This window comes from Corvus kubaryi, unplaced genomic scaffold (assembly GCF_017639235.1).
Source record: "Corvus kubaryi isolate FWS band 111438036 unplaced genomic scaffold, C.kubaryi_AGA036_p1.0 37260, whole genome shotgun sequence".
Lineage (NCBI taxonomy): Eukaryota > Metazoa > Chordata > Aves > Passeriformes > Corvidae > Corvus > Corvus kubaryi.
The window spans coordinates 6198332-6219598 of record NW_024581077.1 but is presented as its reverse complement, the minus strand read 5'-3'; the positions used below and the strand labels follow the sequence as shown (position 1 = coordinate 6219598).

Sequence of the window (21267 nt, the reverse complement as noted above, 5' to 3'; positions counted from 1 at the left end):
TTATATGAATCCTGCTAGAAATACCTTTTCCTCCCATTTGATTATAAAAGGAGACTACAGCAAATATCTCTAAAGAAAACATTTATATTGTAGGCAGATTAAATTAGTGAGCTGAATGCTCACTAGACTGTTTCTTTGGCTGTCATCTTGGTGACAGAAATGATGGAAATTCTGTTTCAGATAGAAAGCTTTGAGAATGTTTGAGGAGTGATCAGATCTTGTGTTCCTCCGAAATGCTGTTTTGCAGCCAGATCCCCTTGTTTGAAACACTTACCCTCAGTCTCCATCCACTGTGAGCTCTGCTGTGAAGTGCAGATGCAGCAGTTCACAGATCAAAAATTCTAGATTTTCATAGAGCAGGGACTAATCCTCTGATTGCTTTGGCAACAAAAATCATGGCCTTCAGCCAGCGCTGTAAGTATTGCATGGGCTGGAAGCCATGGAGGTAGGTAATATGTGGAAAAACATACCAGATTTGATTATAAGGAAATCCACAGAAGATAATCTGGCCTGGCAGAAAAACCTCAGGACTAAGTCATTGTTTGAGAGAAAGAACAAACTTCTCCATTGAGCCAAGGTAAAGGAAGAGATTCTGACATGGTTGCAACCTGTTGATTCAAAGTCAATTAGGAGTCAGAAAACTGGTGTTTCAGATCACTGAGCTGAATGGGAGCTGTGTGTTATTGCCAGGAGGTAAAACCAGCATTTTCATCGCTTCTTCACAGCATCACCCTGTCTGAAGGGCATCACTTTGACCTGGATTGGATATTTGACCATCAGAGCAGTGTGGTTTCAGAATAGCCTCTAGGGCAGTGAGGAAAAAAATTACTTGGTGCTTTCAAGATGAAGTTCATTAATTTTGGAGGGGATTACATAGCAGGATTGCTGAGATAATGGATGACAGGACAGAATGACCGAAAAGATTGCTTCTAGTCCTAGACTTTAATACCTGCATTCAATTCATTCCAAGAAAGGACTCATCTTTGCAGGACCATGAAACACGAGTCTCGAAGAGGAGCACAAGGTAACTGTTGCACGAATGAATTTACTGAGGGTGGTGAGGCGCTGGCAAAGGTTTCCCGAAGAAATTGTGGTTGCCCCATCCCTGAAAGTGTTCAAGGACAGGCTGGATGGGCTTTGAGCAACCTGGTCTAGTGAGAGGTGTCCCCCCCAGCGTGGGTAGGAACTAGATGGTCTTTAGGGTCCCTGCCAATCCAAACCATTCTATGATTTGATGAATGCTATGAGAGAAGCCGCAGTAGTGGTGGCCATTTATTCTCACTATACAATATAAACACATTGTTTGTATTTTAGCATTTTGCCAAATGCTTGCAGAAGGATCTGATGGGACAAGCATCAATATGTTGCTGGCATCCATGGCTATCAGGAAGCTATCTTCACCTGCCATGAGATTTGTCAGCACTATGCCCTCTTCAATGAGTCATCCAGGATACTGGCACATGTCACCTGTCACTGGCATCTGCTGTTGAAGGTCTCTGCTCCTCTTAATTATTCTGCCTACTGAGTGTCAAGTTCTTTTATGTTTGGTGGCATTTGCTTGAAAACCAGGAACACAACTGAGCTCTTTAAGCAATATGGTAGATGTACTTTTTTTGGAAGAGACATGATAGAAGGTTTAGTTGATCTTAATTGGCTTTTGTCAAACACAACAGTCTCTTACAACCTCTTGCATTCCTTGGTTCACAACAAGTATTTTTCCAGGTGCCTGTCCATTAGTCTGTGTGACAAGCCCAATGCCAGTGAAGGGTGGCAGGCTGGATAATGTGATTTTAAATGAGGCAGAATTTTCTCCCTTAGCTAGTTCCATATGTATTGGATTGGACTTAGCATCAGCATATGCTGGCAGTGGCTCACTGTGTGGAGTGCTGGGGTTTGATGGCTGATCTGATTACCCAGTTACAGTAATAATAACCCACATGCACTTTGGCCCTTGAACCAGCTCTGATCAGCTGATAGGGCACGACTTTATTTTGCATTCCAGCTCAGACAAAGAGCTTGCACACCCGAGTAAGTTGAAGTGGGATAGCAAAGTTACCACTTTTCACCCTGCTCCAGGGCAATGGCATGTGTATGTGTTCTTATCACTGAGCACTTTTCTGCTTATCCCTCTTTCATGGAGGCTAAGCAATCTCAATTGCCTCACATTTCCTGAGATGTTCTGTAGGGCAGTGGAGTTTGCAGTCTCTCAAAGCTCCGAATTCCCACTTGCACACATTCCTTCCATGGCAACTGCTCCAATCCTTTCCTGACTTTAGCTGATTATCTTGGAATCAACTAAATTATGGAGAAGAGCCCTGCTGTCCCACAGACAAGTGTCTTTGGATGGGTGACTTCTGTGAAAAGGGAAAGAAGCATCTCATGGATTCTTTGCAGCAGATTGTAGAGGTTAGATTGCACCTTTCTGTTTCCTTTCTGATACAGGCACAGTTCCAGTGCTGGGAGCTCGCTCCTGCAAACAGGCACAGAAACGGGTAATTCACATGTTATGCATGCTAAGCCCAAGGCCTTGGCTTGCTTTGGAGGAAGGCTCCCCTCATGTTTCCATAGGAACATAAGGGAATTAAAGCCTTTCAGCATATAGCTCGAAGTTCAGCCTCACAGTTACTGAGAGGAAACAGCTGCTGCCACTACTCAGGTAGTGTTGCAGATCCAAACCTCAGGTTCTGAGATATGAAATACATACGTTATGAAATCATGTTGGCTCCCCTTGCATAAGCAGAGATCTCTTACAAAGCAAGGGCTTGTAGCACCATGTGCATCACACCAGTGAGCTGTGCTGATAGAAAGTTGTGACGTGATGACATTTGCTTGAAATGTCAGGACCTTGCAGCATGAAGAGGTGACAGCACAATGTTATGCTGCAAATAGCTACTGGGACATGGTGAGTTTGTTCTGCAAGACAAACCACTAAAAGTGGTTGTGTTGTGCAAGTAGCTCCTGTTAGGAAAAAAAAAGGGGGAGAAAACCCTTTAACTGAAGAAAAGGTGCTTAAAGAAATCCAAATTTGGACGTTTCTTGTTTGACTGGATGCTGAATGACTGAGTGATAAAATGGCAGATGAAAATCAATGTCAATAAGTACAGAGGAATTCAGAGGGGAAGGAGAAAGCCTAACTACCCATATACATTGACAATGTGAAAAAGAGCACACAGGAAAAAGATTCTGGAATTCCTCTGAAAAGTTTTCTGCTAAGATCAGTTTTGTGTTATGCAGTGGTCAAGAAGGGAACTACAAGACAGCAAAGAACTAGGAAATACACAAGAAAGGAACAGAAAACAGTGGTTTTGCCTAAAAGGGACCACTCTTCTTTACAACCTGGCTAAAGAAATTGTGGAAATTATTAGCACGTGGTGCCTGGAAGAACAAAACTAGGTGTTCAGGACGGTTTCTAAGTCAATTGATGATGGTATATTAGCACGGGTCTGGTGCAACCTCCTCAGAAAGTCCCCTAAATGCCGATGACTAGCATCTGGAGTGTTGGCACAGGAAGACCACATTGCCCCTGTCCCTAAGTGTCTTTTCTGGCCAGAGTAAATGACAAGGTACTTTGTTCAGTCAGCCTCTGGTCTTCCCCAAAATGGTCCTATTATTATCTGACCATAAAAATGTTAACAGATTGTGGAGGGTTGAGTTTCCTCAATTAATTCTGTCGAACTCTTCAACACTTAGCAAAGATTTTGTTTACACATTCAGCAGGGCACAGTGAAAGAAGCAATCTGTCCCCAAATTAATTACTTCATTTTGCATTGGTGTTACGGTGCTAAATGAATGAGATGCTCCCTCCCTCCCCACATGCCTTCTAAAACCTTCTTCCTATTGTGTCAGACTTGTCACTGCAATCTCTCTTAATTGCAGGCTCTTTGGTAATTTCTCTGCCACAACAGTTTCCTGAGAAGAACCAATGGTGAGTACTCAGATGAAAAGAAATGCTCTGACAAGCTGGAGTTTTAATTTTTCTTTAGATTGCTTGTAGAAGAGGATCATTATTAGCAGATGATAATTAGAAAGCGGTAACACTTTAATTTGCAAGGATATATTGAAATTCATTAGCATCTGAAAGCTTTACTGTGCTCTGTGGCAAATGAACTGGACGCATCAGACTGGTTCCTAATAGCTATGATAAATACTCTGACGAAACCACTGTCACCCCTATTTCATCTGTGGATCTATCTGTCCTGTGTTTGTGTAGCCTACCTTTATTAGACAAGCCAAAGACAGGTAAAGTGGGAAATTCCTGGAGGGTTTTACCCCTCCTAATGTCTTTCTAAGCTGATCATCTAAAAGGAGTACTTCTGCCTTCAGTGGAGTGAGACAAGAACCTCTGTCTAGAAGGTACTTCAGAGAGATGAATTGACAGGACAAGGGATAATGGTTCTGAACTAAAACTAAAATTTACATTGCATATTAGGAAGAAATTCTTTCTCAAGAGGGTGGGGAGGCATTGGCCCAGGTTGCCCAGAGAGGCTGCAGATGTCCCATCCCTGGAAGTGTTCAAGGCCAGGTCAGGTGGGGCTCTGAGCAACCTGGTCTAGTGGAAGGTGTCCCTGCCCATGGCAGGGGGGTTGGAACTGGATGGTCTTTGAAGGTCCCTTCCAACCCAAAGCATTCTACAATTCTATGAAATTATCCTGTATGAACTCATGGAAGCTGAGGTGAGAACTGGAGGAAGTGATCAAAACAATGGGGAAAAGTCTGCTGCTCAGAATGTGGAGAACCATTCTGAACAGTGTTTGCAGCAGTGGGGACCTTATTCTTCAGTCTGTCAGATCCAGGAGAAGACCAGCACCCCCAGAACGTGGTTCATCCCACCTTGAATATGTGCATTGTCATGGAATGAACCACCTTCAGGGTACTAGCTTCTTTCCACCGAGAAGAGACCCAAAAAAATCTATTCAGACCAGATGCTTGACTGGTGCAAGAGGCTAAAGATATATGCAAAGGCATATGTTGACAGCTCATGACTATTTCTCCAGTCTTAATGAATTGCTGGTTCTCATCTGGCAGGAAGGTATCCCTCAGTATTTTCCAGCAAGCTGCAAATATCAGCTAATTAAAACATCATGAAAGGCAAGACTTCTATTCCTTATGATTTTTGAAAAAGTGCAAAGATGTCCTTAAAATACAGAAATCCTACTTGGCATGAAGCAATTATGCTCAGAGAAAAAAAACAGCTTTAGCCTTAAAAAGTAGAGTCCTGTGAAGAGCAATGATTCTTGAAAAACTGACGTTCCAGGTCCTTCCCTGGCCAGCTGATATCTCTACAACTACAGAATCATTTTATAATTTCCTCTGACCATTCACTTACGAGTGTTTATTCACCTGCCAAGACATGGAAGCACAGGGTCACTTGAGATCTACTGGTTACTTATACAATAAATCAATTTTATTTTGAACTATTATGAAGTACTTGAGGGAAGAGCATTTGCTGGATTTTTCTGCTAGGATGAACCACTGCAAAGGTATGAACAATGGTGACATTACATTGTCAGCATTAGTTTTCACTGTTCATCATTTATTGGGGGGAATGGGGAGTGAGTCCCACCTGCCGTAGCTGTTGCCTCAGCAGAATTTGGAAAGTCATGTTAGAATCAGATCAGGGAACACTGTTTAGGAACTTTCTATTGGCTGAGTGGGCTTTCTGGATTATTATTTTCTTGTTGTCATTTTGCTTCATGTCATTTCCTCTTTCACCCTCAATTTACTTCTGTTTTGTGAAATTTTTGAGCTCTGAGGAATGAATGCAAGAATTTTGCTGTTATATGATTGAGGTGGAAGAATGGCCTCCTGAGAGCCTCAGTTGCCAACAAGAAGGATTTCAGTGCTGAAAACTTTGAACTCCAGAGCTGTTTGCTATAGCAAAGCAGAAAAATAAGTCATCTAAACCTTGTAACATTCACCCATCGATGGAAATGAATAATATCCCTCTTATCTTGTACAAGGGAGAACAGAGGACCAACAAAAATGGTGGGGTATTTTTTTTTGCACTGACTGAACTTCAAAGAGGTGCAGAAAATTGGATTACAGATTTCTAGATTCCCTGATCTCATGATTCATCTGCTGGACTGCCTGAATCTCTCTGCCCAAGTCACTTAATTTTCTTTTCAGTTGGTCTTCTCATTTCAGTGAGACAAATTCTACACTGCAAACTGACCACCGGTTTCTTTTCTATACCTGTGCTTCTGGCAATACTTCAGCCCAATATTATGGTCAACTCATGGGATTCTGGAGTGCTTGGAAACCATGCTGGGTTATTTAAATATTACAAGCATAGAAGTCTGGGTTTTGATGCTTTTTGGCAAAAAAACAGGTCTTCCATAGTATATTTTTCTGCATCCTTGCCAGGAAACATCTAGCTGACATATAACAAAAAAAAAAATCACAGCTAGACCTGACACAAAAGGTCATTAAATCAGTCTGGGTTTCTTGGATTCAGTAACAATGTCATCTCTATGTCATGGAAAATAACTTCCTGAGAATCATAGAATCATTGAAGGGTTTGGGTTGGAGGAGACCTTAAAGAGCATTTAGTTCCAAATCCTTGCCATGGGCTGGGACACCTCCCACTAGGCCAGGCTGATCAAAGCCCCATCCAACCTGTCCATGAACACTTCCAGGGATGGGACAGCCACAACTTCTTTGGGAATCTTATCTGCTTTTAGTGAAATAACTTTACATGAAATCATAGAATGGTTTGGGTTGGAAGAGGCCTTTGAAAGTCATCTAATCCAAACCCCCTGCCATGGGCAGGGGCACTTGTTTAAGGATCCCCAGGTTTTGCTGAGGAGTTGCTTTACAAAGAGGCTGGGATAGGCTTGGCCATTGTTGTAGTGAGGAAGGAGGGAGCTACCACTCCCTGATGCAGCACATTGATGTCAAAGCCAAGAACCTATAAATAACTCCTCATACTCTGAACAGCTGGGCAAAAGAAGACATATAACAAGCAAAAATGCCACATCTCAAAAAACATTCCTGCGTGGGTGTCCTTCTCAGCCCTCTTCACAAACACGGTCGAAAATGTGTGGACAAACAATGCTTTCCACTTCATCTCTATTGCCCCGTGTGCTTTTTTTTCTGTGGAGCTGTGGACAGCTGGGAGGAGCGACATCCTCCATCTGCAGAGCTTGTTACCTTGAGACTGCCAGACTGAAGTCTTGGCTACACACAGGACTGCATATGTTTGGCTAAACCTGTTTTGAACAATTTAGTTCACAGCCATGAAGGCTGTGTGATGCTTTTATTCTGATTCAACTGTGCTTTTATCACATTTCAGTATGTCAGAACCAGGTGAAATTAAGCTGAATTAGCATTCCCATATCAAAGTTAGTATCTACCCCCCTACAGGATTTAAGCTGGATGCTGTGATATATAATGTCAATGTCTAAACCACCATTTGTGTACTTTGAGCTGTATGCTAGTTTTGCTGCCCTTTTATATATACATACAGCAATGCTTATAGGGCTTTTTTTTAATGCCAAGAAAGCCTCAGTGAACTGAATGTTAGTGAATCCTGCTCAGGTTGGGAGGGACCCAGCACTGTTAGTAAGAAGGAGTAATGGCTAAATGGGTATAAAAGTAATGGGTGGATTTATTCCATTGCCCTCTGGACATGTGCCCATCACTGAACCCCTCTGGTTCAGCATTCCTCCCAGCCATGCCAATTGGAAGAACCATGACACAACTAGCTGAGGGTGAGACATACTCACTTATTTCCAGAAGCAAGCCCTTAGGATGTGTTTCAGAACTAGAGAGGAGAGCAATCTCCAGTCTTACTAAACAAGCTGCTTTCAAAAATCCCCCTTTAAAAAAGCCAGTGGAGAAGAAGCAGTCTCACCCCTGGGATTTGTAAGGGTGGCATCAGTGCCTTTGCCTCCATCTCCACAGCGGGTATCATCGAACGGGAGGCACTGATCCCCAGTTCCAGCCAAGACCTCTGAGTTCTTCACAATGTCTTTCACTGATGTGGTTGACTTGATTTTATAGATACGTCGGCTGTTGGTGTCAGAGAGGTAGATGGAGCCGGTGATAGGATCTGTGGTCAAGTAATACTTATGAGCTGGGCTGTGGCTGAAAAACAAAGGTATGACATTATTAATTTTTTGGATTATGTGTTTCCTTAAGTCAACAGGCAACGCAAGCACTTTAGAGAATAAAAACGCACAGGGCAGAAAGACTGGGAAAGTGAAGGAGTGCTGTACTGGACAAGGTTAGTACACGGTGTGTTACAGCACAGGATCCCAAGCTGTATCTGTTAGCAGTCGCTGTGCCTGGGGTGCTCTCTGGCATGGAGGGAAGCAACCAAAGGAAAGGGCTCTCTGGTCTGAGCCAAAACCGTGCCAGGAACTACTACAGGTTGAGTCCCACTGCCTGTGTTTGCCTAATTTACTTGTTATAGACATAGCCCTGAAACTGGTGTTCGTGCAGTGCCAGGAAGTGAAGGGAAAACACAGGACAGTAGGGAAATAAAACAAAAAATAATAAAAAAAAATCTGCCCTCCCAACAAAGGACTAATACAAACTCCAAAAGGAGACTCCCTGTATAAAGCACTTGAAGATACACCCTGCAAGATCACTGCATCAAGGCTCATCTGGTGCTCTTGCTGACTCCAGCAAAGACTCTGAAGTCCTGTCCTGGCCTCAGGCGGATTAATGGAATCCTGCCACTGAATTCAGCTGGACCTCAATGATGAGAGAAACAAAATAATTCCTTGAGTGGCACATTTTCCCCAAGTAAAGCATGAACTGGTACTAGGCCAAGGAACCTGAACAACAGTCCCCTGTTAAACATGCCCTGCTCACCGTTTCCTTGGACACAAGAAAGGGTGGCTGAGAAAATGGGATGAGCACACAGAATGATAATATTTTTAGCTCCATGACTGCAACATTAAATGAGCCCAAGACTGAAGAAATTAATAAACTAGAATCCACCTTATGGAAAGCATCCAATAGGACTGGCCAGAAAAAAAACCAACCAGATGGTTTTAGACAAAATTGAAACAATTGTCTTGCAAAAACTTTACCTGTATTTTAATATAGATCCTAAAGTTATTAACATCTTCTATTAAAATTGTTTACTACTAGTGTGCCTTGAGCTGCATCTCTTCTAAGCCTGAAACCAACAGATTAGACTTTTAACACCTGTCCTGAACAGTTTTTTTCGTACTAAGAAAGGCTAAGTAGTAATCAGAAGAAGTATGAAAGTATCTACTTTTTCCCAGAACACCTTCAAGCTGTCCAAGCTCATCAAGTCCAAAGAATTCATAATAAAAATCTAGGCCACAGTTCACAATTTTGCACTTGATGGAATTGGTCCAAGACAAGCTGGCTAGAAACTTGAGTGTCGATCACAGTTGACTCTATTCCTCATAACAAGAAAATTCCTCTCAACCTTTATGTTAGGAAAATTACCCCCTCTTCAGACACATAGAAATTACTGAGTTATCCTCTTCTTTAAAGAGCAGAAAATTGGTTTTTCATTAAAATTATTTAATAATATGGGGGTGGGGGAAAAGCACCGTTCTGATTTATTCTGGAATATCCCTTGTGTTTTATCCCATTAAAGTCTGAACAGATTTCATCTCCAAAAATGACACTGATTCTTGCTAAATAAATGCTCTGACCTTCAAGACAGCTCCAGCCTGACAGTTCAGTCTCCATGTGTATTCCCTCCCAATGACAGCAGGCTGGGAGGGTATTATTTCATTCACCTGCATGTCACTCACACTAAGCAAGTGGCTTCAACCCTAGTGGAAGAAGTTCCCTGTGGGAATCCATCATCCATTTTGATCAGGGCCCTGCATTTTCTGCTGAGTTTCCTAACAAAGCCCTGCAGAATGTCAGTCAGCTTTTGAGCTGTCCATAATCTCTATTTTGCATGGGAGGTGCACAAGAGGAGGACAGTTTCAATGGCACTTGCAATCCTTTACCATCTTTGACTGGCAAGCACAGGTAACTTTCCCTGAGTTTTAGAACTGGCTATTTGCAGACGGGCAAAGGCAAATGACTTACCCAGAGATGGAGAAAAATGGGGACAGAGAGAAATTCCTGCTCCCCTCTCCCAGCACTACTGTTGTGATTTATTTTTGGATTTCACAGCCTCACTCTGGTGGATTTTATTATTGATTACAATCTTCTGTAAAAAAGAGAGCTCTTAAAACAATTTTCTATTCCCAGCTCTTGTATAGAATAGATGCTGAAACAATCTGTTAAAAATGGTCAAGCTAGAATCTACCCCCCTGGCCTCTGCCAACTGTTTTCAACATTACAGGGAGATGGTATCATGCTCTGCCCTAGCACAAATTGCACAGTGTTATACACTGGAGCTTTTTCCCCACACTTTGAGATCCTTCAGAGTGAAAGATGCTTAAATAAACTTACGGTGGTCACGTAAAATCTCCCAAACTGCTTCCCTTTATCTGTGATAGAGCATGAGCAGTGGAGCCAGGAACATTGGGGCTTCACTTTTTATTTAAAGCCACAATCAATAGGCAAATCCAAGTGGTAAATTGGACTGGGCTGAACAGCAATTGAAATAAATCTGCCTGGGGTGAAGCAGGGAAGACTTTTTCCCCCCTTTTATCCTCTCTCATTTCTCAGTTAAGTAACGGTCCAAAACAAAAGACAGGACTTTTTACTATTCAAAAGACTTAATCAGCTATATTATTTGAAGTCTTAGAATATTTATCCCCCATATTGACACTGACACTAGAAAACGACTGTGGAGGAAGAGCTGATTTCCCAGAGTGTTCCCTGAGCTCTTACAATTTTTTAGAAGAAAACCTGAGCATTGCATTGCTATTTTACACCTCCTGAAGCAATAACCCTGAAGTTGCAGTGATGGGATGGGCTGGTCCCTAGCCAAGAACTGACACTTTGATGGGTATTAGTGGGCATGATGGTGTAGTCACGGGGGGTGAGAACAGTTTCATGGCTCTGCAAGCCAAAGTGAAATGGAGGTGATACTGCTTCCTTGTATGCTTGTGACACAATGATGTGCTGGGAAAGCACAGGGAAATCTTCCAAGTCCACAGTGATCCCGCTTGTTTGGAGTTGCGTACAGTCTCTTCCACACATCTGCCTTCTCCCCTTCCTTTTACCATTCTCCTTGTTTGGGCAGGATAGTGCCAGTACCAATTTTGGAGCTCTGCAGTTGTGTTAATGGGTTCAAACTCCATTTTAAAGTGTTTGTGCTTTACTTGATTCTTTACACACAGGCATAGGGAGAAATGGGATAAAAAGTTGGGTGAGCTGGCAGAGGTATGATGCTTGGGTTGTGGATTGCTTCAGTTGTACTATGATATATGCACAGGCTTTGAACACAGGCTGGTATTATCCCTTTGGGCCCAGAGCCCATGTTTTGGAGGAGTCCTAGGAAGGAACCTCCTGCTCCAGAGTGCGAAGCCAGTCTCTAAGGAATAGAGATGAGAAAAGGGAGATGGTCCTTGTTTTCAGCAGGGTCCCTATAAAACATCAGCACAGCAGACTGCACCTTTTTATTGGCTTCTGTAAAATGCCAAGGTATTCATATCACCAAGCTTTAGATGGTTACAAAGTGGATGCTCACATCAGAGCTGGCTGCCTTACAGGCAGTGGAGAGAAATATCACCTTTTGGGGTAGGACTGGTCTGACTATTTTTAACATTTATCTTGCAAGATGAACTGTATCTTTGTCTCTCAAATGCAAGGGCATGTACCACCTCCTCAAAGGACAAGTTCTGTTACTGGTAAATGTACAGCTCTGGCTCCAACTGTGGTCAACAGACAGGAGCAGTCATACCACCAAAATTAGTTACCCACAACCACTGATCTGGATAAACCCCTGGGGTTCTTTGGAACTGATGTCTCTGTTTAAGGACACAAATTCACCTCTTCTTTCTGGGCCAGCTACCCACTTCCCCTCTGAGCCCTGCAGGCCACATACATTTGGTGATGACTAAAGGACTACCAAATTCCTGCAGACAGGAAGTTTTTGTTCAGTGGGGCTGTGTTTCCATGGCTCCATGCTAAGCACCCTGAAGCTCAGAACCAGAGGATCTAATTGTAGCTTGTGTGAGGCACTGGTCTTTTTTCCCTGGGTGACACTCAATAGATTAATACCTATGGAGGCTACACAGTGCAGTGGGCTGAATTTACACTTGGCCTTTTAATGTTTGCAGTTTGTGTGTCATGCCCAAAGCCCTTCTAGTGTGACACGCTGCACAATAAAACTTTATAACAATGCCATAATCCAGGCCAGAGATGGCAAAGGACTTTTCATCTGATCCTAGGGCTGTTTGCTGAGATACCTCTCTTTGCCACTAATTGTAGACTTTTCTCTACAGTATGAATGAAAACAAGAAAGTAAGAATAAATTTAAGTGTGGCCACATTTTGTATATTTGCAAGACAGAAATGCCTCACTGCCCTCCATGTTCCTGAAGAGAAGGCATCATGATTTGGTGATGCTTTTTGGCTTAGCTAACATCCCTTTTTAGGCTGTTGCAGAGTGAGACCCTGGCTACATACACAGAGCTGTAAAGCCGAGCCTCTTAGTGGGTAGCCCCAGAACCTCTGGAGATCAAGCTCACCAAAGGCAACATGTTGGGGAGGAATCCTTTCCCCTGAAATGAGGCAGCTTTAGCATACGGATTTCAGCTTCTCCAAACCACTAAGATTCAGTCCTGTGGATCACACCCTCTGAACTGTTGCTGGTCACTGGGGTCAAGCTTAGGACCTTCAAAGCACTGGAGCTTTAGCTGAGACTACACCCACTCATTTCCCTGAGGGTCAGGAGCAAAGAGGCTTCCTAGCCAGAAGCATTAAAGCAAATGTCACAGAACAGGCACTAACGGATGGGTGACTCCCTCAATGTAGTCACAGATGGGAGTATTTGATCTGGAGCTCCTCACTTGCTTCCCCCCTCCCTGATACCCTTTGGGCTGCACTGAAGCAGGCATGTCTCAGATTTCTTTCACTTAATTTCTTAGTTTTTAGGAACTGCCTAAAGGCCGAAGCCCTGCCAACTTTGTAAGGCTCTGGTGGCATCTGCAGCATTTGTGGCCAGTCCATAGATCTTCCTTCAGTTACTGCTTTCATACACAAAACCTCTTCTCATAACAGGTATCCAGCTGCTGCCCTTCCCTGTCAAAGCAGATGCACTTTAGTGGCTGTGTATTTCTTGGGCATTAAGGATACAACCTGGCTGTTCCAAAGAGAAATGAAATTTTCTATAGCCTTCAAATGATGCGAAAGAGGAGCTAGGGAGCTGGAACTCAGCCTGATGAGGACAATCACTGAAAAGGTCTTGGGTACCAACCTCTCAGCCCTGCTAATAGATGCTTTGGGCCAGTCCATTATACTGTGAAGGTCAGCCCTTCATTATTGTTCTGGCAATAGGATAAAAAATCAGTTTCTACTCCATTTCATTTCCAGGCATGCAGATAAAAGGAACATTTCTGGTTTAGCATAGCCTCTACGAAGTCAAAGAAGTAGTAATGAAAAGCATGTAGCAAGAAAAATCCCCAATCCCAAATGCAAAAGAAAACCAAACACGCACACACAAAATTCCCAACTCCACACAGTCTAAGCTTCTGATTTAGAAAAGCAACCAGGGAGAAGGCTGGGAAACTTGTCAGTCAGAGAAGTCCTTGCTAACACAGGCAGAGACAGGATGTTGACACCTTCTGGAATACAACTGATTGGATCAAACCCACTGAAACTCCAGTGAACCCAAGTGACAAATATTCTTAGTGACAAAGCTCCAATTTAGGAGTCTCTCTTTCATCTTGTTTTCTTGTCATTACTCTTTTATTGCATTTCCTGGCTAAGGTTCTGAGTTGCACTACCTCCTATCTGAGCTTGACAGACTTTCAAGTGTCAAAGCTCTCTATGAAAGCTCAGACTGAAAAAAGTTACAAAACCTAACTTCCCTGGGTGGGTGATGCTGGGGGACATACGGATCTTCATTAAGCCTGTTAAATCCCCCAAACTCAAAAGGAAGGCTTTTCACTGTGGAGAATTATTTTTCCATCCTAGTTGTTCCAGTGATCTGTATTCTGTTGCTGTTCCCACTCTACTTTCTTGGTAAATTCCCACCCATTTTCCTTCCCCCCTTCTCCTGCTATTACCCTGCTTCTCCTGCCTGTACCTCCCCTGTCTCCAGCTATAACAGCTCATGCAGAAGCTTGCATGGCTCACATTGTGATTAATGGCTCCCGGTTCTGATGACTGATTGCCTACGCCAGTTTTAATCACGCCAGCTTCATTTGCTATTGAATCATCTGGAAATGGCACTTGTGGCTCACTGTGTAACAACATGCAACAAGACAGGGAGCAGCATAAGAATTCTCCACTGGTTGGCTTACCTATGTCTGAAATCTTTATTTCTGACAGAAGACAGGAAAGCAGGGAATAGAAGAAAGAATGAGGTGTTAGCAGCTCAGTTCGATGCATTATTAGCAGATTGAAAACTTGACAGTAACTGTATCATACAATGCAATAATAAATAAAGACTTAGCTGGAATGACACTGATGTATTTTATATTACTTGGCAGTGAGCTCACTTATGTACTGCTGCATATCACAAAGGAAGTGCGATCTCACCTGCTTGGAGTTATTCACTCACACAAGAGATAGGACCATCAGACTTTATCACTCAGTGCAGCACGGAGCTAAATAGATGTAGATGCAGATATCTTTACAGTTTTTTTCACCCTCAGTCAAAGCAACACCTTGTGATTTACAAAGGTGACTTAAGAGTTGCACGGTTATGGGTGGCAGTTCATTGCTGTAACCTCGTGAACTCCAGCCCAAAGGACTGAAATTATGCTGAGCTGGACATTTTTCACAGGTCTAAGTTACACACCCAGCTGCAGCTCTCTGCAACCCACAATGCATTTGCTTTCCAGAACACTGCACTCCAAAGCCACCCCTGCAAACAAACCTCGAAGCCAAATAGTGAGGGTGTTAATCTCAAAGGAGATGCTGATTTGAGAAGACACAAGCAAACTCCATTTAGTCCAAAAGCAATGGCTTTCCCCCACAGCTTTTAGCCAGCTGACATCTGAACCCACTTACTTTATAGCACACCAGAGTGAAGAAATGTTTATTAGATCCAGTAACCTGAGTGTTTGCACAGATGAAGCAGCAATCGTTGCAGCAGATTTAACTCTGAAGTAAATTTAACTCTGTGGCTCTACACAACAGCCAGCAAGGCTACTCTGTCAAGGCTTCCAATTTTCTCTTCCCCAATGAGGAAATACTTCACAAAAACTCTGATGGGTCTGGTATTTCCACTGACAATGAAACAGGAATTGAGTTTTCAAAATTGTACTTCTGGGAATGAGATATTAATTCTACTCCGTTGCAATGGGATTTGGGCTCACCTAGGCTCTTCTGGAAATCTCACCTTTGGTCATTAAAATAACTTTCTGGTACTGGAAGGATATTACACTCTAACGAGGACCAGGTCTGAAGGTTTATCCCAGCTTCCCACCTTACAAACACGAGCGATATTATGGTCTCATGTATCGTGAAACTGAGTAGCAAACATGAGGCTCTTGCTGCGTTACTTAAAAGGTGCCCCAGCCCTCTGAGGTGCACATACCAAGGCAGCTATTCTGTAAGTGCCGGCCTTCTGGTGGCTGGCTGGATTTTTTGTCCCATACACCATGATCTACAATGACGGTTCTGAGTGCCAAAGAAGACCTTTGGCAAGGTCTAATGACTACGGCATGTTTGTGCATGAGGGACTAAGGGGATCTTGCACAAATTTGGCTGCAGTCCTTGCAGAAATGCAGTATTATGTTTGTCCTCAGCAGCAGGGAATATTAAATCTGAGGAGGGAGGGTCTTACTTTCGGCAAGATTCTCACTTTCAGGCCAGATCTTGAGAGGTAAATGGCAATATTGAACCTTTCATACCAGGTTATCCTCACACTGACTTCTCAGGACCTGAGTTCAGGCCTGTCAAGCACAGAAGACTCATTCAGGAATACTCCCTTAACTCTATCTGACTTTCCTGGAGTGAGGCTTGTCTGGCCATGCAAAGCCCAGAACCAGGCCCCACTGCTTTGAAGTGGATACTTGTATTTGCTGCAGAAATTTTAGATAGAAAAAATATCCCCAGTGAGGTCAATTTGAAATTTGGTTCAGTCACAATTTATTCCATTTTCTCAGAACCTGGGACAAATCATACTTTTCCTGCTGCTTCATTGTTTTTAATGGATGTTCCTACCCCTTCCTCATTATTTCTACTGGTATATTTTTTTTCCTTTGCTTTTTGGGGTTAAAAGGAAACTCTCCACTTACTTCCAGATGCTCCATCTGCATGTTCAGCCTGACACTGCTGTTCAGTTGGGAACTGAAAGGGGCTGATACAGTTGTCCCCCAAAAAACAACTAGAAAACCCCAGTCTATGACTGCCTAGAGTGATCATCCTGTCTAAACTATGAGTGATTATCAGTCCTGATTAACCTCTACATATCATCATCAGTGCTGTGTCTTTCCAAGTATTGGTTATCTCAGAGGCTGCTTGTTAATTTTCAGCATTCCCACTGGTTTCTGACTACAGGAAAAGGCAGACATCAGCACAGCTTGATTTAGCAGCACAGAAATGTGTCAATATTTTTGGCATGTGATTCAGTTCTGGAAGAACTTGCTAGGCCTGTGTTTCTCTGGTGTAAATCAAAGTCAGCAGAGTTGCAGAAGAGGCAGATCCAGACAGCTTTTTCTCTGTTTTGCTGTGTTGTTTGCTTTTTTTAAAGAGTTCTGCTCATTTTTCTTTTGGGTACGTAGGATTTCTGCAGAACTTAAGAGCATTATTCTAAACGGCCACATTCACACAGAGTACCTCAGCTCCAGTATGTTGGTGACATTGCCAGAGGGGAAGATCCTTCGGATGTAGTTGAAATCTCCAACATAAAGACTTCCATCAGACCCACAGGTTAGGGCAACAGGAGCCAGGAGTTTGTTCCCATCTGCCAGACCATTGCAGCTTGGACAAGAAATGCTACGTCTGCGGCCATTGCCCATAATGCTCCCAATTACAGGCGGCTGCTGGGAAATGAACTGGTTTTCCCCATTTCCTTTATGCAAGATTCCTAGAGAGAGAAAACAGTATCAAGGAAATTAAAGAGAGACAGGGAAACTGAGACCAAAGGTAGCACAAACTGGCAATGCTGAATGTCAGCTGGGGAATCTGTTAAGTAGCAAGGAGGTTTATTATCTTTCACAGTACTGTTTTCCGATAGTTTCAAATGAGGAGCCTCTTTTCTGAATTTTTTTTAGACCCATTACATATCCTGCAGAAGGAAAATATGTAGGGAGAACAAGACTGTCTTTACCTTTGAATGAAATACACTTCTCAGCACCTCATGAATTTTTACCTGCCCTGTCTGTTCCTTCTTGCCCTGTAATTGGCAGTCTACCAGGTAAAAAAAAAAGAAATTACATAGCTCATGGAAAAGTAAGGGGCAGGAAGACCATGGGATATTCGCTAGAGAAATGTTTCATCTGCAAAGTTTTAGAGGAGCTCTGCCTATTTTCCCTCTAAGTGTAGTGATCTCGGCAGTGATGTGGGCTGAATGAGATGTTTGCTCCCATACCACTGTTATCCAGAGGGACACAATGCTTCCACCTTTGAACATGTTCTGATCAGCTTTTAAGCCTCCCTGCTGCAGTCCTCAGCTGTCTTCAAGGACTCTGGAACTTTCCATTCTCCCTTAGGACCCATGCAGCCTCTTGTTTTGCAAGTACACTTGGCACATTGGAGGATGCCTCTGGGTGGATTTATGCTTAGTGACAGTTCCAATCTGAATAGGCTCCCCTTTGTTATTTTAGGAATATTTTCCTTGTTAATGCCCTTCTTTTACGACACTACAAAGTTAGACAGGCTGACATTCAACTACTTCATGATGGCCAGCTTCTTTTACATTTTGTACACTAACTTGATTCTAAATGTAGGTTGCTAGAAATAATTTGTTAGTAAAATACACGAGAGAGAACATGTGTTGGTCAGGTTTCTTTCCTTTCCTTTTCTTGAATTCGTAGTCATAAGGACCAACTTGCAGTGCTGTATTATTCCTGTTATGTGTCACAGACAACCTACCACTTTGTATGTTGAGGGCATGGTGTTTGTCCAGGGACCATCCTCCAAGTTTGGAAGCATCGATTTCGTAACCCTGAAGAACAGCTGTCCTCTTCTCCCACAGGATTAAGTCTGGACAGGATTCATACTCATAACCTACTGAAACTGTGAACAAGAGAGAAACAAAAGACTCCTTATGTTAGTAACCCAGAAATGCAGTGCCAGCACACACAGAGTCTCAATCGAACAGGGGTAAGAGCATTTCTACAGAAAACTGCTAATTTAATTGAAAATCATCATAATACACAGTCCTAATATTTTTTCTCTTGAAAGTCTATTCTGCATTTAAAAAGGTCAATGCCATTGTAGGTGTTGGGCAAATGTGCTAAAAATTTAAAAGACACTTTTTTAATGACACATTTTAAAACAATGGATATTGAGATTGGGACTTGATCTCTGGGAGTCCCTTCCAACTCAGGATATTCTATGATTTGAGAGTGTAAACTATTGCTGGACTCTCAAACGGGAGAATTTTACTCCTACCTACTTTCTTTGATCAAAGAGTGCATGCCAGGAACTTGATCTTGATCATGACCTTTCTTGGAAGGTAAAGACTTGCACAATTCATGCACGGGGCAGCGAGCCCCTCAGAGGCAGCAGTCTCAGCCAGGCTGACTTGTGGTCATTGCTAATGTCAAACGTTTGCTTGCTGTGATGTCTAATCAGAACCTTTCAGGAGTAACTCCACTGAACACACTGGAGCTGCTTAAAATTATGTCAGCAGAAGGAAAATCATGTTTTTGACAGAATAATGACTACTTTACCATTTTCTCAGAAGAAGCAGAAGCAGGACCATTTTCATTGGTCTGCTTTTCTTCTAATCTTTACAGCTGAAGCAGAGCAGAACTGCAAGTTCCACACAAATGAAAAGCAATTACATAGATCTTTTTTTTTTTACTAGATAGAAAGAAAAAAGTCTGATATTACAAGTTTCCCAGCCTCTTTGAAGAGTGCTGAGCACCGAGAGAACTCAGGATACCCCATCAAACATAGCCTTTTGCAGAATCAGATTGAATCAGAGGAAGATGTAAGTTAGGATATGAAAGGTCAGTATTTTTCACTGTTCTGGAGGTGGGAATCATTGAAGGCATGAATGCTGATGTGCTCAGACCTGCTTGGGTACTCAAGTTGTTTCATGGAGCACTCCAGGACCCACTGCTGATCTAGCATCTTCAAGAGCATGCAAGCAGAGTACTTCAGGATATGCTACCAGGACACGTTTCTCCATGTAGACTCCGAGTTGGGTAAGGCTCAGCAGGCTGTATCACCCAGCCTGCTCAAGGCAGCTGAGCCTGAGTGAGAGAACGAAGGCACCTATTCTTCCTCCTGGAAAACCAGGCATCCTGCAACTCCTCTAAAGAGACTTATCTTCAAGTGAGCTATGAGGCATCAGTGAACCATCCTTCTGTCAAGAGGAGCTGTATTTGCTAATTTGGGATCTCTCCCCTATTTTGCTGATATAATTTCCTGGCAGCCTGAGAAGTCTAGTCTAAACTCAGCTGAAGACCTGTAACTGAATGTCCACTGGGTGTTGACAGATGGGAAGCAATCACTGCAGAACTGCATTACCTCTGCTCACTAAACACCCAGTATGGGATGGCATTCTCAAACAGGAAACGAAGTGGAAACTAAAATTAGACCAATCCTGAAGGTCAGGCACAAGGAGCAGCGGCAATCAGGGCTCAGTCCCAGGGATTCCTTTCAAAGCAGTCTTGACAGTTTTTGGCTATAGGTGAGAGGCAGCCAAACACTTCTAGTCCCAGTTAATTCCTTCTGTATGAATATGATGGGAGCAGCTCAGGATGTGCATGCTGGGCCATGAGCCAGAGAACAGGTAAGTATTCGTACTCTGCCTTTGAAAGTGTCCAAGGCCAGGTTGGATGGGGCTCTGGCCAACCTAATCTAATGGATGGCATCCCTGCCCATGACCGGACATTGGAACTAAATGGTCTTTAAGGTCCCTTTCAACACAAACCATTCTGTGACTCATCTGCTGGGGAACGTGTGCTGCAGCGGATCTGCAGGGACCATTTCACGTGTCTGCAGTGAGACCACACTGACCTAGGACAAGGTCTGTCACTGCCACTTAGCTGCTTCTAAAAGGAGACACGAACCCTGAGGTCACTTACCGAAGGCTTCTGAGAGCCCATACACCTTCTGGCTGTAGACATCTGTCTTGTCCCAGATGAAATAGTAGGACAGGTCTGGAGCTGCTGCAAACCACTTTCTGAAGAGGCGTCCCTCGACGGCCACCATGAGGTGGACTTTCATGAGGTTGAAGGGGATGGTGGGGTGGGTCATGCTGATCCGCAGCACTGATTTGTAGCCAGCTGTGCGACTGCTCAGGTAACTCACTTTTATTTTACTGCCGGAAACATTAATCTCCTCTTGTAGAGCCTGTGGAAAAGCAATCCATGAGGTGTTAAATCAGCAGCGAGCAGACAGGAAAAGGCAGTGAAGCTGTAATTTATCAAACACACCTGTATAAAAGCTCTGGCAGACATGTCTAAAAAGGCACCTAGTAGGCATCAAGTATGAAATGATATATGTAACTTATAGGGTTATTTCTGGAAGCCAAGGAATGCCTCCCGCTTTCTCCACCTCTGTTACATGCAAGAACAGAAGAACAAAGTACCACTTTAAGTCAGGGTTTACAAAGGGTCTCACTCCTAAAAGGAGTTCCAGGATGCATGGAGAAAAGAGCCTGGGATCTCAGATAATTACAGCCCATCAATTTAGCTTCCATTTTCTGTCTTTTATCATCATAGGTTTTAGAAGCCTCTAATTTTTGTCTCCTGGCTTCCTTTTCCCAGAAAAATATCATGCCCTGCTTGGCCTTAAGGATGTTTCCTGATCCTGATCATAACACGCAAGTGTCTCCAAGAGATTAGTGAATCCTGCTTCCATTCCACCCTCTCTCCTCTGACTTATCCATGTCTCCTTCTTTAAAAGTGCTCCTCTCCTACCTCACTTCTGACCCTCTCTACCTGATCTACCATCTACCTCTAGCCTTTTTTTCTATCTGTGTTCTCACTCTTATTTTCTGACCTCATGTTTGTTCCTACTTATTCTGGTACTTGCTTAGAATTCCTTTCCTTCTTACTTAAGTGATAAAGCTCTTGGCCTC

General features: G+C 43.1%; 1 protein-coding gene across 12 annotated transcripts in view; it reads right to left on the bottom strand.

Moving 5' to 3' along the window:
* Positions 1-21267, bottom strand: part of TENM4 (teneurin transmembrane protein 4) — a 928417-nt gene that overhangs the window by 52233 nt on the left and 854917 nt on the right. For 9 of the 12 annotated variants that reach the window (XM_042024146.1, XM_042024143.1, XM_042024149.1 and 6 more), the window contains 5 exons: positions 20270-20537; positions 18102-18245; positions 16845-17094; positions 14360-14380; positions 7853-8085 (listed from right to left, as the gene is read on the bottom strand). In XM_042024146.1, coding sequence (XP_041880080.1) covers positions 7853-8085; positions 14360-14380; positions 16845-17094; positions 18102-18245; positions 20270-20537 — 916 coding nt within the window. The remainder of the gene's footprint in view (positions 1-7852; positions 8086-14359; positions 14381-16844; positions 17095-18101; positions 18246-20269; positions 20538-21267) is intronic. The other 3 variants (XM_042024148.1, XM_042024150.1, XM_042024156.1) reach the window with 1 other exon arrangement.